We start from the raw sequence: 13,943 nt of genomic DNA, 5'->3' as shown, positions 1-13,943 counted from the left end.
TCCTAATTAGAATAACTTTCATTTCAGACACACCAATTTTCTAAACACCCGAAAAGTTGGTAAGTTAGCTTCTAACTTACCCTATGATAATCTATTTATGATTATTGCTTAAATGCCACATTCATATTATAAATGCCATTTAGCATTAAATATCATATGATACATTGATAATTTGGTAATTTTATGATATGACATGTGAAGTTTGCACCATTTTGGCATGCCATATGCAAATGTCATTTTTGCATCAAGTATACTACATGTTATCAAATGAGCACATGTCATTTTTGCATCAAGTATACTACATGTTATCAAGTACTATATTTTTGTCATAAGCATAGCATGAAAATGTTTTTTCATGACCCTAATGCTAGAATGGGGGATTATTCTAGTAGAACTCCTCTGTCTACTCTGGAGTGAATAAAAATTGAGTGGTAACCCCTGGGTTGATGAAGAACAGTCAACGAACATCGATTGGGTTAAAAAATTACCAAACTATTATTATTTTGGAGCCCCATAAATAATACAGAAGCCATCACATCATGACCACCAATAAGAGATGATCCTCCACCATACCTGCACCACGAAGCCCCACAGCCGTAAGCCATCATCCCCATGCCCAAACCAAGGGTCATGACTACCCAGCCCACCTCTGACCACCATGAGCCTCCATGCTTAACCACCCGATGCAATGAGGCCCTCTGTTTTGGTACAGCCCCAAGCAACAATCTCTCCTAGATTGTTCTATGTGATTGGATGTGTATGGTGTTGAGTTAAATTATGGATAGATTTGATATATATATATATATATATATATTGATTGTGTTGATTGTGGTGGACTTAGAAGAAGTGAAGTGTGGTTGGGATTGTAATGGAGTAATACGTGGAGCATGGAGATTTTGAAGTATGGGGTTGTGTTGGTTAGTTTTCTATGGAATTTAAATGGGCTATGGATTTAGTATGTGTTTTTGGTGTTGGTTGTGGTATATTGAATCTAAATGGATAATAGGTTTAATTTATATGCGTGTATGGATTTAGTTGAAGAATTAATTGGATTTTACTTAAATGCAATGGTTTATTATTTGAATGTACATGAGGACTATGTGGTCCATGAATTGGACAGATTTGTTTGTGTTTAAGGTGTTGGTTGTGATAAACTATGAGGAAGTAATATATTGATTAGGAGTTTGTTATGGAGTATGTGTGTTGTGTTGGGTTGTAATTTGAAAGTATGTATGTGTTGCCAGGAGACTTGTAAATTGATTGAAGTGTTTATGAAGGTTGGGTGGATTGATATTTTTATGCATATTGATTGTAATATGAAGTTTATATGAGTATTTGGTTTTGTAGTGGTTTTGTTAGGAGCTCACATGTTAGATGGATAGAATATTTATATTTTGTTGGATTGATGTACATGGGCAGCAAATTGTTAGTATTTGTTATAATTTGAGTTGAGTATATGGAAGGATGGGATGGAATGACATGAATTTGGTACTAAATATTGAAGTGGTATTTTGCTTTGGGTCGTATAATTTATTGTGGATTTGTATGAAGCTTATTAAGATTTATGATTTTAATTGCATTAGTGTATGTTGAGCCAAGTAGGCAAGAGTTTATGGTGTGGACAGATTTTAAGTTTAATCTTTCGCTTCACTTGTGCTTAATGTTTTACTATGTAAATGGGTTGTAATTACAAGATTATGTTTGAGTTGGACTATGTTTATAACTAGATTGTATTGAGATGCGTGAGGTGAATATATGAAGTTTGGAAGGATTATCTTGAAATGTTGGAATGAGATGATGGAATTGTAGTGAAGTCGAAAAGCATGATGATGATGTTGGTTTCTAAATGGACAGATTTGTGTTATTAGATGTACTGAGTATGGATGGAGCTTGTTAAAACAAGTTAGTGCATAAATGGATTATATGTTGATCTTAGGTGATAAAGGGGTATGACACGTGTATGTTTGGTTTGGATTGTGTAATATGTTTGTAGGTGAGGAAGTGAATGGGAACTTAAGTTGATGTTGGATTGGATTGTATGTGTATGAAGGAAGGGTATTGTTTGAGGAATGATATTGTAACTCTAGTTGAAGTTCATGGTGAGATGGGATTGAGTTGTAGACTTGTGAGTGATGGTTGGAGGATTTAAGTGAGGCATAGGAGCTCATTTTATTAGTTAGGAAATGAAGTTGGGTTTCTAGATTCGTAGTTTAGGCCTAAGATTTATGGCAAGGGTTATTCTTCAAAGAATTAATGATGACTTGTATAAGTTCACTGAAAGAGTGTCAAGAATGCCTAAAGGTGTAAATTGTACAATCAAGAAGGTCATGAAGATGTACGCAAGTAAGTAGTTGATGAAGTTATTTGGACATGACTAGTTTAAGCGAAAGGAAGTTAAGTAAGGAATCAATCGAAGGTTAAGACCATGTGAAAGAGAATGCACTAAGAGCTAGGAGTAGTTTTATTATGCAAATTCTAACTTTAAGTTTCATATGTAAATGAAAAAGGAAATGACGTAAAGCTATGTATGCATGTAGGTTGTCGTCTGACAGGCACATGAATGGACTACATGAAATGAAAATGGCATGGAGTCCAGGAAAGTATTATGTTCATACTCTTATAGAGTTTTCTAAATGTTATGAAAATGAAAATGAGATGTTTTCTTTAGAAAATTGAAATGAAATGCTTTTATAAGAAAAATATTATTTTATGCAAAAAATGAAAAGGAAGTGTTTTCTTAGTAAAGAAATGATGTTTGATGAAAGTATGCTAATGTATTAATGTTTAAGTATATGTATGTAATGACCTTCTGTGGCAACCCCTTTTATGCACCCAAAGAATAGTTGCATGCATGTGAATGACTGTTATATGTCATATGTATTGTATGTATGTTCCATGAAATGAAATGATGAAGTTTTATGCTTTATGTTATGAAATGATGTTTTATGAAATGAAATGGATTGATGAATGAAAAGAATGAAAAGGAAGGGAAAGGAAATGACTAAAAAGAAATGAATGTTTTGATGTGTGAAGCTACGTAACGATCATGACTGAATGAATGAAAGATGGTACCAATGGACTGGGTAGATTGCAATGTTGTGTAGGTAGTATTGGTAGTGCACCCAGTGCTGCCCCCTGATTGAGGGATTTCCCACCAGCGACCACAAGCGAAATCAGGTCCAAAAGACCTCTAACCCCAACTCATGGGGCATAACATTTTGTACCGACCAGAGGAAAAGTGCTAAGAATAATTGGATGTATGAAATGTTTTACTTTTATGAACGAATGTACAAGGTGAGAAATGTTTTGAGGAATGAAAATCTATATAAAAGAAAAATCCCACCTTGTAATGTTTTTGAAGAAAATATAATGTTTTATGTAAAGTATGTATATGCATGAGAAATGCATGAATGAAAACCTATGTTAGTATATTTTTTTCAGTATGAAGTAATGCTTACTGAATATTCGATTCATTTTGTTTTTATGTATGTTCCCCCCTGTAACCCCCCGCCTATTTACTCTTATAGATTAACTCTTAAATCAACACTAGAATCTAGAAGACTAGCTCGTTAGAGTAGTCCATGACCCTATGAGCTTTAGAAAGAATTAAATTAAGTTTAGAATTTTGGTTAAGAGCATTGATCAATTACCACACAATTAGTGATCTTGGAAACTACGTTTTAAGCTTGATTTTTATCCTTATCATTTCTCATCCTTTTATCCTAAAACTTTCCTTGTTTGGGTATCCATTTCCATTATTCTTAGATCATGTTAGGACTTTAGTTAAACCTTTATACATGTCATTAAAGATAATTACATGTCAAAATCCAAATTCCCTCCAATCAGCACCCATGTGTACTCTAGTGTGCAATGGACTGATGTGCCCCTAGATCAAAAATTTTTGTGCCATTTTCTCAAAGTCATTTCTGTCTTTTAAACATCTCATTTTCTTTCTTAAAATACAACCAAGTTTTGGTCACATTGATTTCAAGAACCCTAGTCGAAACCCCAAACCAAATGCACCTTCGAGTATCTCAGCAACCACCATTGAATCACCTTATTCATTAGGCTGTCATTTCATCATCACTTGGCAACCAATACCCCACCGTCTATCACCTATGTAAGGAACTTAAGAGTGTCTTTAAGCTAGGCATAGCAGCCATATAGAAGAGTCCAAGTGAATAAGACAAAAACAGTTGGCCTTGGGAAAACACCCTACCTGGCGGCATGATAGTATGCCTTCACTCCATGCATTTATTCCACCACCCTTTTCTCCACTCCCACACAGCAACACTCCCTCTTCCCTAGCCGAATCAGCCTACATAGATGTCATCATGGTGGAAACAACCAACCACACCCCCACGGTAAGGAGGATCTAGGCGCATCATCACTAACTACCCAAACCCCCCAATGGGAAGCCACCATTGCCGCACCCTTCCACCCCTTTGCTTCCTATATAAACTCATCTCCCCTTCACTTGTTCCTCACTTCATTTCCTCAAGCCTTCCTTGAGTGCTCTTGAGAGTTTTGAGTGGGAAGCTTAGTAGGGCCATGAAATCATTGTAAGTTTTTCTCTCTAGATCTTAGTTTATGTGTTAAGTTGTGTTTTTGAGTGCTAGTTTTAATCTTGGGTGTATATTGCATGATATCCCATGTTTAGCTAGGAGCCGAAATATTGATGGGTAGGTTTAGTGTTTAAATTATTTATGAGGAAAATATTAGTTATGGCATGCCTTGATAATTGATGATATGATTATAGTATGTCTTAGAATAATTTCTAAGGGTTTAGTTTGAAGTTAGAAACATGTCATAATATGTTTAATTTCTATCTTGTGTTGATCATCAAAGCATGTATGGTTTGACTTTTTATCATGCTTCATTTGAGGAAATTAACTTATTTTTCTTGGGCATGAAATATGAGCATTTAGAAAGCCTTCTGATTGGGACAAGAAGAATGCATGATTTAATTCTAGCATGTCATTGTTGGAGAGGTCACATCATGCATCACTTGAGGTTTAATTAGAATTTAAGGATTTTATTAGGCATGAGTAAGTATTGGGATGAACTTGCTCAAGGTTAAGCTTTTATTTCATCATTGAGGATATTTGGTAAAATTCTAGCATGTAATCATCTTTTTATTAGAAATTTTTTTTCATGCATGCATTCATAAGAATCAATAGTCAAAATTTCATATAGGCATCAAGTAGAGAGCATGCCACGAATTGAGGATGAATAGGCTAAGATCCTTTTGATTTTTAAGGCATAAACGATATTAGAACATGCAAGATATGAGGACTATAGATTCTGGTTAAGTTAGGAGAGCATTTGCATTAGTAGTAGTATTTGGAAGTTAAGGTTATTTTTGTAATTTCCCTTTATCTAGAAGATAATGTGCATCCAAGTTTTTTCTGAAAAATGTTAAGGAATCTCGATGGAAGATAAATACGGATTTTTCTGCATATCTAGCATGTATCTCATGCTTATCATGTATCATGCATATCTTATCTCTGTGCAAGTTGGTCTTTTAACTTACTGAAATTTCAACGAATATCGATGTGGTAGTCCCACTACCATTCCCATCGGAAAGGTAGAAGTTGTATCAAGATTGGAATACGACGAGCAAGATGAACTGTTGGCTTCAAATGGTTGAGGATGAGGCTGATCCTGAGAGGAGGCTGGATTTGATCTTAGTTGTAACACCCCGCCTATTTGCCCTTACAGATTAATTCTTAGATCAACACTATAATTTAGAATACTAGCTCATTAGAGTAGTCCACAACCCTTAGAGCTTTAGAAAGAATTAAATTAAGTTTAGAATCTTGGTTAAGAGCATTGATCGATCACCACACGATTAGTGATCTTGAAACCATGTTTTAAGCTTGATTTTTATTCTTATCATTTCTCATCCTTTTTTACTATGATTTCCTTGTTTGGTTATCCATTTCTTTTACTCTTAGATCATATTAGAATTTTAGATAAACCTTTACACATGTCATTTAGGGAATGACATGTCAAACCCTAAAAAATCATACCAATCAGCACCCATGTGTACTTTTGTGTGCAATGGGTAATGTGCCCCTAGCTCAAATATTTTTATATCATTTTTATTAAGGAAATTTTTGTCATTGGCCTCTCAATTTTATTCATGAAATTTCCTACCAAGCTTGATTTTCGAAAACCCTAGCTAAAATCCCAAATTTTGTCTGATTCGAAAATGCCCTTGAATTTTTGGCAACCACGCATGAAAACTCCCCATTTATTTGATTCTATTTTATCACCACCCAATCCCCACCTTCTAGGCCTGTTCAACCGGGCCAGATATTTTTCTGGCCTGGTCCGAAACCCGAATATATCCGCGTCGGGTACAAGATTTAAAACCCGGTACCCGAGTGTTTTTTTTAAAAAAAACCCAGTGTAACGCAAACCCCAGTCCCATAATCCCATTTCCGTCTCCCCCTCCCCCTCTCTCGCATCTGTCTCCCATCCCCTCTCTCTCTCTCTCTCTCTCTCTCTCTCTCAGGCAAAACCCTAGCCGCCACTGTGTGTCGTTCTTCACTCCCCACCAGTGACCTCTCTCACACATGCAGAACCCTAGCCACTGCCGTCTCTCTTTCGTTCTTCACTCCCACCAGTGACCATGGGTCCACGATGACACGATCTGTCTCGCCGCTGGCCTTTCAGCAAAGATTTTCCCGATTGGTCTTCTAGATGTGTTTTCTGAGACCCTCTTGGTTAAATGTTCGCATTAATATTTGATTTTGAATACTTTTTTTTCTTTTTGTTTCCAGATTTGCAAGAAGGTTCCAAACCAGTGGATGCTGGTGGCTATCGGGGAGATCTAAGAACTGTTGGGTGCTCTGTCTGGGTTTGCTGCGTCATCTTCATCCTCGTGCCGTCGACTTCATCCTTGGGTATGTTTTCTTCTCTCTTTGTTGATTTTGGGTTTGTTTTGATGAGAATGCTTGAGGATTATTTTTATGGGTTAGATCTGTTTAGTTGAACAAAGGAAAAATAAATAAACATTTTTCTACGCACTTGAAGATTGGGTTTGTTGCCATGTACATAAAAGGAAAAATAAATAACAAATTTTTTTAGATCTGTTTAGCTGCAAAATGCTAGAGTCGTGGGTATCAAATCCAAGAAGTTTTAAGGCCATTGAGAGGTGGGTTGGCTTCAGAAATATGTTGAGTATGTTTCAGAAGTGTGGCTTTTGTCCAATGTTAAACATATATAGTTTTGAATAAAGATGACCATTGGATATGGTTGTTTGAAATTTTCTAAACTTGTCTGTTTTTCAATGGGCTTCATAAGGTCTAACATGAGAATTCAAGAAAATGGTAAACCTCGAAAATAGAGATATAAAAAAATTCTATTCAAGGTGGCTCTCATGACAACTTACTTTATTATATAATGATCAAACATGATCTATTGTGGTGGATCTAAACTCTGTTTTAGGTTCTTGTTTATTAATTTTGCTAAGAGAAGTGGTTGTCTAGGGATATCTATTTGAATGAAAATTCTACAAAACAATCCAAAATAATATTTTATGGAGTTTAATTAAAGCAATGTATGAATTTTCAGTGCTTGATTATGCAATTGGAAGATTCTCCAAGAACTTAAATGTGATTTGAATGAATGATTCTAGTGGTTCTCAATCATATTCCTATATATTTAGTTAGCTTTCAGTTTATATATTTTCATGGAGACCTCTTAAATTCAATCCCAATAGTATAGACCTTATATATCTACGATGGTCATGTTTTGAATTAATCTTAGATATTATAAGGTGCGTGAAAAGAGAATATATATCAGTCTCATGATGTGTCAACATGACTGAAATCTCATACATTGGGAAAGAAGGTTTGATATATGTGTACTCTTCTTATTTGTGTGTTGTATCCATCCATCTATCTATTTGTTTTGCTATATATTTTTATGCACTTCTTTGTTATTGCAAAGTCTAACTTCTCCGCTGAAAGCAGATCAATATGAAAGGCTTAGATGGTTTACAAGGACCCATATATGCTGGGACTGGATGTGTTTTCAAAAGGCAAGCACTTTATGGATTTGATGCACCTGCCAAGAAGAAGCCCCTAGCAAAACCTGCAACTGTTTGCCAAAATGGTGCTGCCTATGTTGTGGCACTGAAAAGTAATGCTGGAAATTTTTTTTATTTTTTGCAAACAATTTGTTGTGCATTAGAGTTTAATTAAAGAAATGTATGTGTTTTGTAATATTCTTAGCAAATTAGTTCAAACAATGTAATATATAGTTGATTGCATCCTGTATGTTGCATGCATTTTACATGATGAATATTATTTTTTTATTTTTACATGCATTTAGTTAAAAAATTTAATTAATTGTTTATAGGCTCATGTTATATTATAGGCTTATGTTGTATTGAGAATATGATTTAAAATTTTAAATGGAGACAAAATATTTAAAGTCCAATTAATAAAAAAAAAGCTTTTGTGTAAAAAAATAAAATATAAAAAATAAAAAAAATCCAGGTTCAACCCGGAACCCAAAATCCGGGTTCTGGCCCAGGTCTGACCCGAACCAACCTAGTCCGGGTTCCGGCCCGGGATTGAAACCCGGATCCTGGTCCTGGTATACCCGGGTTTCCAGGTTGGAACCCGGATGAACACCCCTACCACCTTCTACTACCTAAAGAGGATACTCAATTATGCCTTAAACTAGCCACAAAATGCCAAGAGGATAGTCCAAATGAATAAGATGAAAAAGATTTGCCTTGTGAATTACCCCATACCCGGTGGCATCATTAACCCTTAAGCATTGCATTAATTGCACCGCCCTTTCACCACTACCACATGGCAAAGCCCCTCTCCCCAAAGCCATTTCAACCTACTCTAAGGTGCAATGATCACCAAGTTAGCCAACCACCCAAATAGGATCTAGGCTAGGCGGCATCATCACCACCGCCCAAACCCCCCAATGGGAGGCCACCTTGCCAACGCCACACGCACCCTTTGGAGCCAATATAAACTCCACCCCCACTTCTTCCTCACTTCACTTCCTTAAACTCCCTTGAGTGTTCATGAGAGTTCTCATCCTCCAGTTCTTTGAAGTTCTTAAGTGTTCTGAGTGAGTTCTTGAGTTGTACGCTCTGAGTGGGAAGCTTCATAGGCTACAGAATCTTTGTAAGTTTTCTCTCTAGATCTTAGTTTATATGTTAAGTTATGTTTTTTAGTGTTAGCATTAATTCTGGGTGATTATAGCATGAGATACTATGTTTAGCTAGAAGTCGAAATATTGGGGGATAGGTTTATTGTCTAAATTATTTTGTTGAAAATATTAGTTATGGCATGCCTTGATAATTCATGATGGTGAAAATATTAGTTATAGCATTAAGTCTATCTTTGTGCACGTTGGTTGTCTAATTTATTGAGATTTCAAGTAAATCTCACCCTCTGTGGACCCACTATCATTTCATTCGAAATGATAGAAGTTGTAGATGCAAATGAACCCAATGGACTAGTGGATCAAGAGGATTGACGAGGAACTAGATGTCGACAGGAGACTTGATCTTATTTTGATATTTCTAAGCCTAACCCTTCATGCCATAGAGCACATGAAGTAGTTGGTTTAGATTTCTTTTGGAAATTTGGTATTTTGTATTAAGATTAAGCTACCTGATGATTTGAACTTATCAATATTATTGGGATCATTTTAGTTATTCTGGAGTCAGTTCATTTTCACCCTTACTTTTTGCTACGATTATTGTATGCTACTAGCTGCATTTTTAGGATGTATTGCATATTAACTGTCATGTACGGGAGGGGGGGGTATGTAACATTGTGTTGCATGTCCCGACGCTCTAAGTCTCTGTTACATCCCAAGCGGAGGTTGGGGCATCACATTAGTGTTTATAACGATGGCTCTATACACCATAGAGCGGATGAGAGAATTGATCTAACTATGTAGTATCTGTATTAAGGAGATGTAACCTTGTGTTGCATGTCCCGATGCTCCAAGTCTTCATTTCATCCCAACTGGAGGATGGGGGCGTCACATCCATTGCGTGATGGACCAACAAGGGGAGAGACACTCCATCGTTCGAAATCAGGGAATCACTCCCACTCGACCAATATGGTGCAAGTAGACTCGCCTGTCCCCAACATAGGTCGACTCTCACACAAAGATATACATGTTGTACCGGGATATGTCCTATTCTCTAATCTTCAGTTGATGGTATCCTAACCTTAAGTATATCTTTGAGAATTTCGATGCTCCTTGCAACTGATCTAGCATGTCATATGTTTGATGTAACAGATACTTATTCTTAATCCTTACCTTGTTTAGCTCCTTATAATCGATGCACATCCTCATTGATCCATCTTTTCTTTACAATTTATACCGGTGCACCCCATGGAGAAGAACTAGGTCGAACGAATCCATTTTCTAACAATTCCTTGATCTGGGTTTTCAACTTCTCTGACTCTGTAGGAGCCATTCTATAAGGTGCTCTATGCACTGGGGCAGTTACCAGCTCTAACTTTATGATAAACTATGTTTCCCTATCAGGGGATTCCATGTAAATCATCAATTCCCTTATCTCCTTTAGTTCCTTCCATCTTCTCTACTACAAAAATCAAATACGCTAACGCACCGTTTGCAATACACCTCTTGGCTTGACAAGCAAAAATTACTAATGGGGATACCTTAACAGGTTCTCCTACGTAACAAATCCAATTTGCAATAGGTGGTTCAAACACAACTTCTATTCTACAATAATTAATCTTTGCATAGTGCCTGAATAACCAATCCATACCTAGGAGTACATCGAATCCCAACAAACAGAATACCAACAAGTCTACTTTTAACACAAATCCCTCTACTTCTATTGCGTAGTCCTTGACTATTCCGGTACAACTAACTATGTTTCATTCTAGAATTGTCACCAGGACTTTTCGAGTCAACAGTTTGGTAGGAAAATCACATAGTCACAAGAAAATAGCAGACCCAAAGGAATGAGATGCTCCTAAATCAAACAATGCACATGCCGTATAATGTAGCAACTTAACCTTACCTAATCAGGATGACACTATTAACTAGAAAATTCAAACAATTCTAAATGTCTTTTTAACCAAAGTGAGGTTAGAGCAATACCAGTGATCCCTCCCGCCTATGTTGCCTCATCAACTTCTAAGTCTACTTGTCCTAGTGTCACCGCATAGACTCGAGCCTTAACCAGAGTCTTAGGGCTTGGTTTCGTGTTGGGATCGTATGCAGTCTACTTTCAGGCATGTTATGGGGACAATCTCGGAACGTGTGACCTATCTATCTGCATTTAAAACACGCTCTTGTGATCATTCTGCATTCACCACTGTCTTCATCCACATCTATAGCATGTTGGCAGTGTTATAGGTGCGGCATTCCCGACCATAACTCCCTTTCCTTTATCCATTGCTGGTAGAACTCTTTTCTTCTACATGCCTCCTCTAAGGAAGAGTTTGTTTTCACTCCATGCTGATCTGAGTGATCAAGCTCATCTATTATGCTTCTGCTATTGAAGGTACAATCACTAGCTACCCAAAATTCTATATTCAAAGGCAAGCAACGTGGCTACGAATCCTTGGTTACAAGCCTCCTTGGAACTTTTGAGCCTACATATTTTTCGTCACGATCAAATGCAGGGCAAATCTTCCTAGCACCATGAAGCGAGCCGCGTATTGTTCCACTGTTTGGTTTCCTTGAACCAAATTAGTGAACTCCTGGGCCTTCTACTAATTCATTGACTCCGGAAAGAATCGATTAGAGAATTCTTCCTTAAATATGTATCAGGTGAGTGCAGCTATGCTTCCTAGTCACTTAACTAGAAGCTGTCTCTTAGTGCTGCACCATATTTCGGCCTCACTTTGAAGTAAGTGTCCAGCATACTGAACTCTTTATTCGGCGCAGTCCTCACATAATCCCAAATAATAATAGTAATAATTCTAATTTATGTATAATATACATATATTAATAAACAACCAGTCATACAATATAATACTCTAACTATTATTTATAAATAAACGGGGGTTACATGTATGCTCTAGTAATAGTAATTGCAAATGTTAAGGTTAGTTTAAGCTTTAGAATGAGGTACTATTTCAATATGTTATAATATGGTCTCAATATATAACTTTAAGGTATTATTTCCTAAACATTCTAGGACCAAATGTTACAATTACAGTTAAGGGCTAAAACCAAATTTTCATATGCTACAATATGGAAATGAAAAATCATATTCATGAGCCGGTATGCAGTATACACATTGTATACTACTGATGTGGTAGGATTTAATTTGTAAGAAAAATTTATAAATTTAACTCTTGCAAATCAAATCGTGTCACATCAATAATTTGGATGGTGTGTTCTCTATACCGGCTTATAAATAGAATGTTTCTATAAAAATAGGTTCATATATATAGATATATATTATTGTGCGAAATTTGCATAAAAAATACCCATATAGTCATTCAATAGACACGCTAGCTATAATAGTACACATTTTTTTTCTTCTCTCAACTACTTTCCGTTTCTGGAAAGTGAGTGAGGTGAAGCTGTTAGTCATCTTCCTCATTGGAGGAAGGGAGGATTTCTCTGCTGCAATTGTGAGCAGAGTATTGCAATGGAAGATATGGAGGATGTCTGGCGGAGGATGAAGTTGAATGACGAAGAGGAGATTCCAATTAGAGTTTAGAAAAATACGATAGGGTTGACGAAATCAAAGGGCGAGAGGAGCTTGGTCGGAAAGGTGTTATCGGATCGCAAGATTGCAAGGGAGGTAGTCAAATTGATGATGGAAAAGGTGTGGAATGTAGGAAACCACTAGAATTTCATGACATTGGGAGCAATTGCTTTGTTATTATGTTTCTAAATCGTAGAGATAAGATGAGAGTTCTTGGTGGTTGTCCATGGTTGTTTGACAACCACCTGTTTGTTTTAAAGGATTTTGATGGTGAAATGCAGCCTAGTAAGATTGATTTTGATCATGCATGTCTCTGGATACAGATGTTGAATTTACCTCTGAGTTATATGAACAAGGAAATGGGAGAGTTAATTGGAAGATCACTGGGGGAGGTGTTGGAGGTAGATGTACAGGAGGATGGCTTGGCTTGGGGAAGGTGTCTAAGGGTGAGGGTGGAGTGCGATCTTAGAAGGCATCTAGCCCAAGGAAGAACTATTGATGTGGATGGGAAGACTAGTTGGGTGCCATTCCAATATGAAAAGTTGCCTAGACTGTGTTTCAATTGTGGGATGAAATTTCATGATAAGGACGGTTGTAAGGAGAGAGATGGGAACTCAGACCAATATGGTGTTTGGTTGAGAGCTTTACCTCAAATGAGAAAAGGTGCTGCTAGAAATAGAGATCAGAGAGGGAGTGATTATAATGAGCAAAGATCAGGATCTGAAAAAAATGAGAAGGGAGTTGAGTCAGAAAGGGGAGGGATGGAGGATGTGATAGGGCAAGAAGGAGAGGAATCAAATGAAGGTTTGAAAGTTCAACCTAATGTGATGCTGTCTATGGTGAATGAGGAGAGGTCTGATAATTTTGCAGAAGGGAAGGAGATTTATAATGTTGAGGTTGAAAGTAAAATGCAGATGGAGAGGAGGAGTTCTAATACTAAGGATTAGATACAAGAGAGCAAAAGATCTTTGAGGTGGAAGAGAAGAGCTCGGGCTAGACCTAAACTAGGTATGATTTCAAGTTCATTTACTGCTGTAAAAAGAAGATTTGAACCTAGGGATGATGGTGATGTTGTGATGATGGAAGAGAAGAGGATGAGAGGCAGTGATATGTTGGCCTATGTTGATGACAGGCTAGGGGTCATGGCAGCTGAGCAGCACCACCTGGCATTATGAATCTTTTATGTTGGAACTGCCGAGGGCTGGGCAACCCTCGGACAGTTCAGGACCTTAGCCTTTTGGTTAAAGAG

The 13,943-nt window shown here is 36.9% G+C and overlaps 1 protein-coding gene across 1 annotated transcript; it reads left to right on the top strand.

Annotated features, from left to right (window-relative positions):
* The first annotated feature begins 12,897 nt into the window (after positions 1–12,897).
* Positions 12,898–13,641, top strand: LOC118347663 (uncharacterized protein At4g02000-like). The gene has a single exon (XM_035687678.1). The coding sequence runs from the start codon at positions 12,898–12,900 to the stop codon at positions 13,639–13,641; it is 744 nt and encodes a 247-aa protein (XP_035543571.1).
* The last annotated feature ends 302 nt before the right edge of the window (positions 13,642–13,943 follow it).

The sequence above is a fragment of the Juglans regia genome, chromosome 2 (genome assembly GCF_001411555.2).
Source record: "Juglans regia cultivar Chandler chromosome 2, Walnut 2.0, whole genome shotgun sequence".
Lineage (NCBI taxonomy): Eukaryota > Viridiplantae > Streptophyta > Magnoliopsida > Fagales > Juglandaceae > Juglans > Juglans regia.
The sequence above is the reverse complement of the archived record's forward strand: the minus strand, read 5'-3'. Positions and strand labels throughout refer to the sequence as shown.

Coding starts and splice junctions, on each gene's coding strand:
- LOC118347663 (XM_035687678.1), top strand. CDS start 12,898: ATGAGAGTTCTTGGTGGTTGTCCATGGTTGTTTGACAACCACCTGTTT.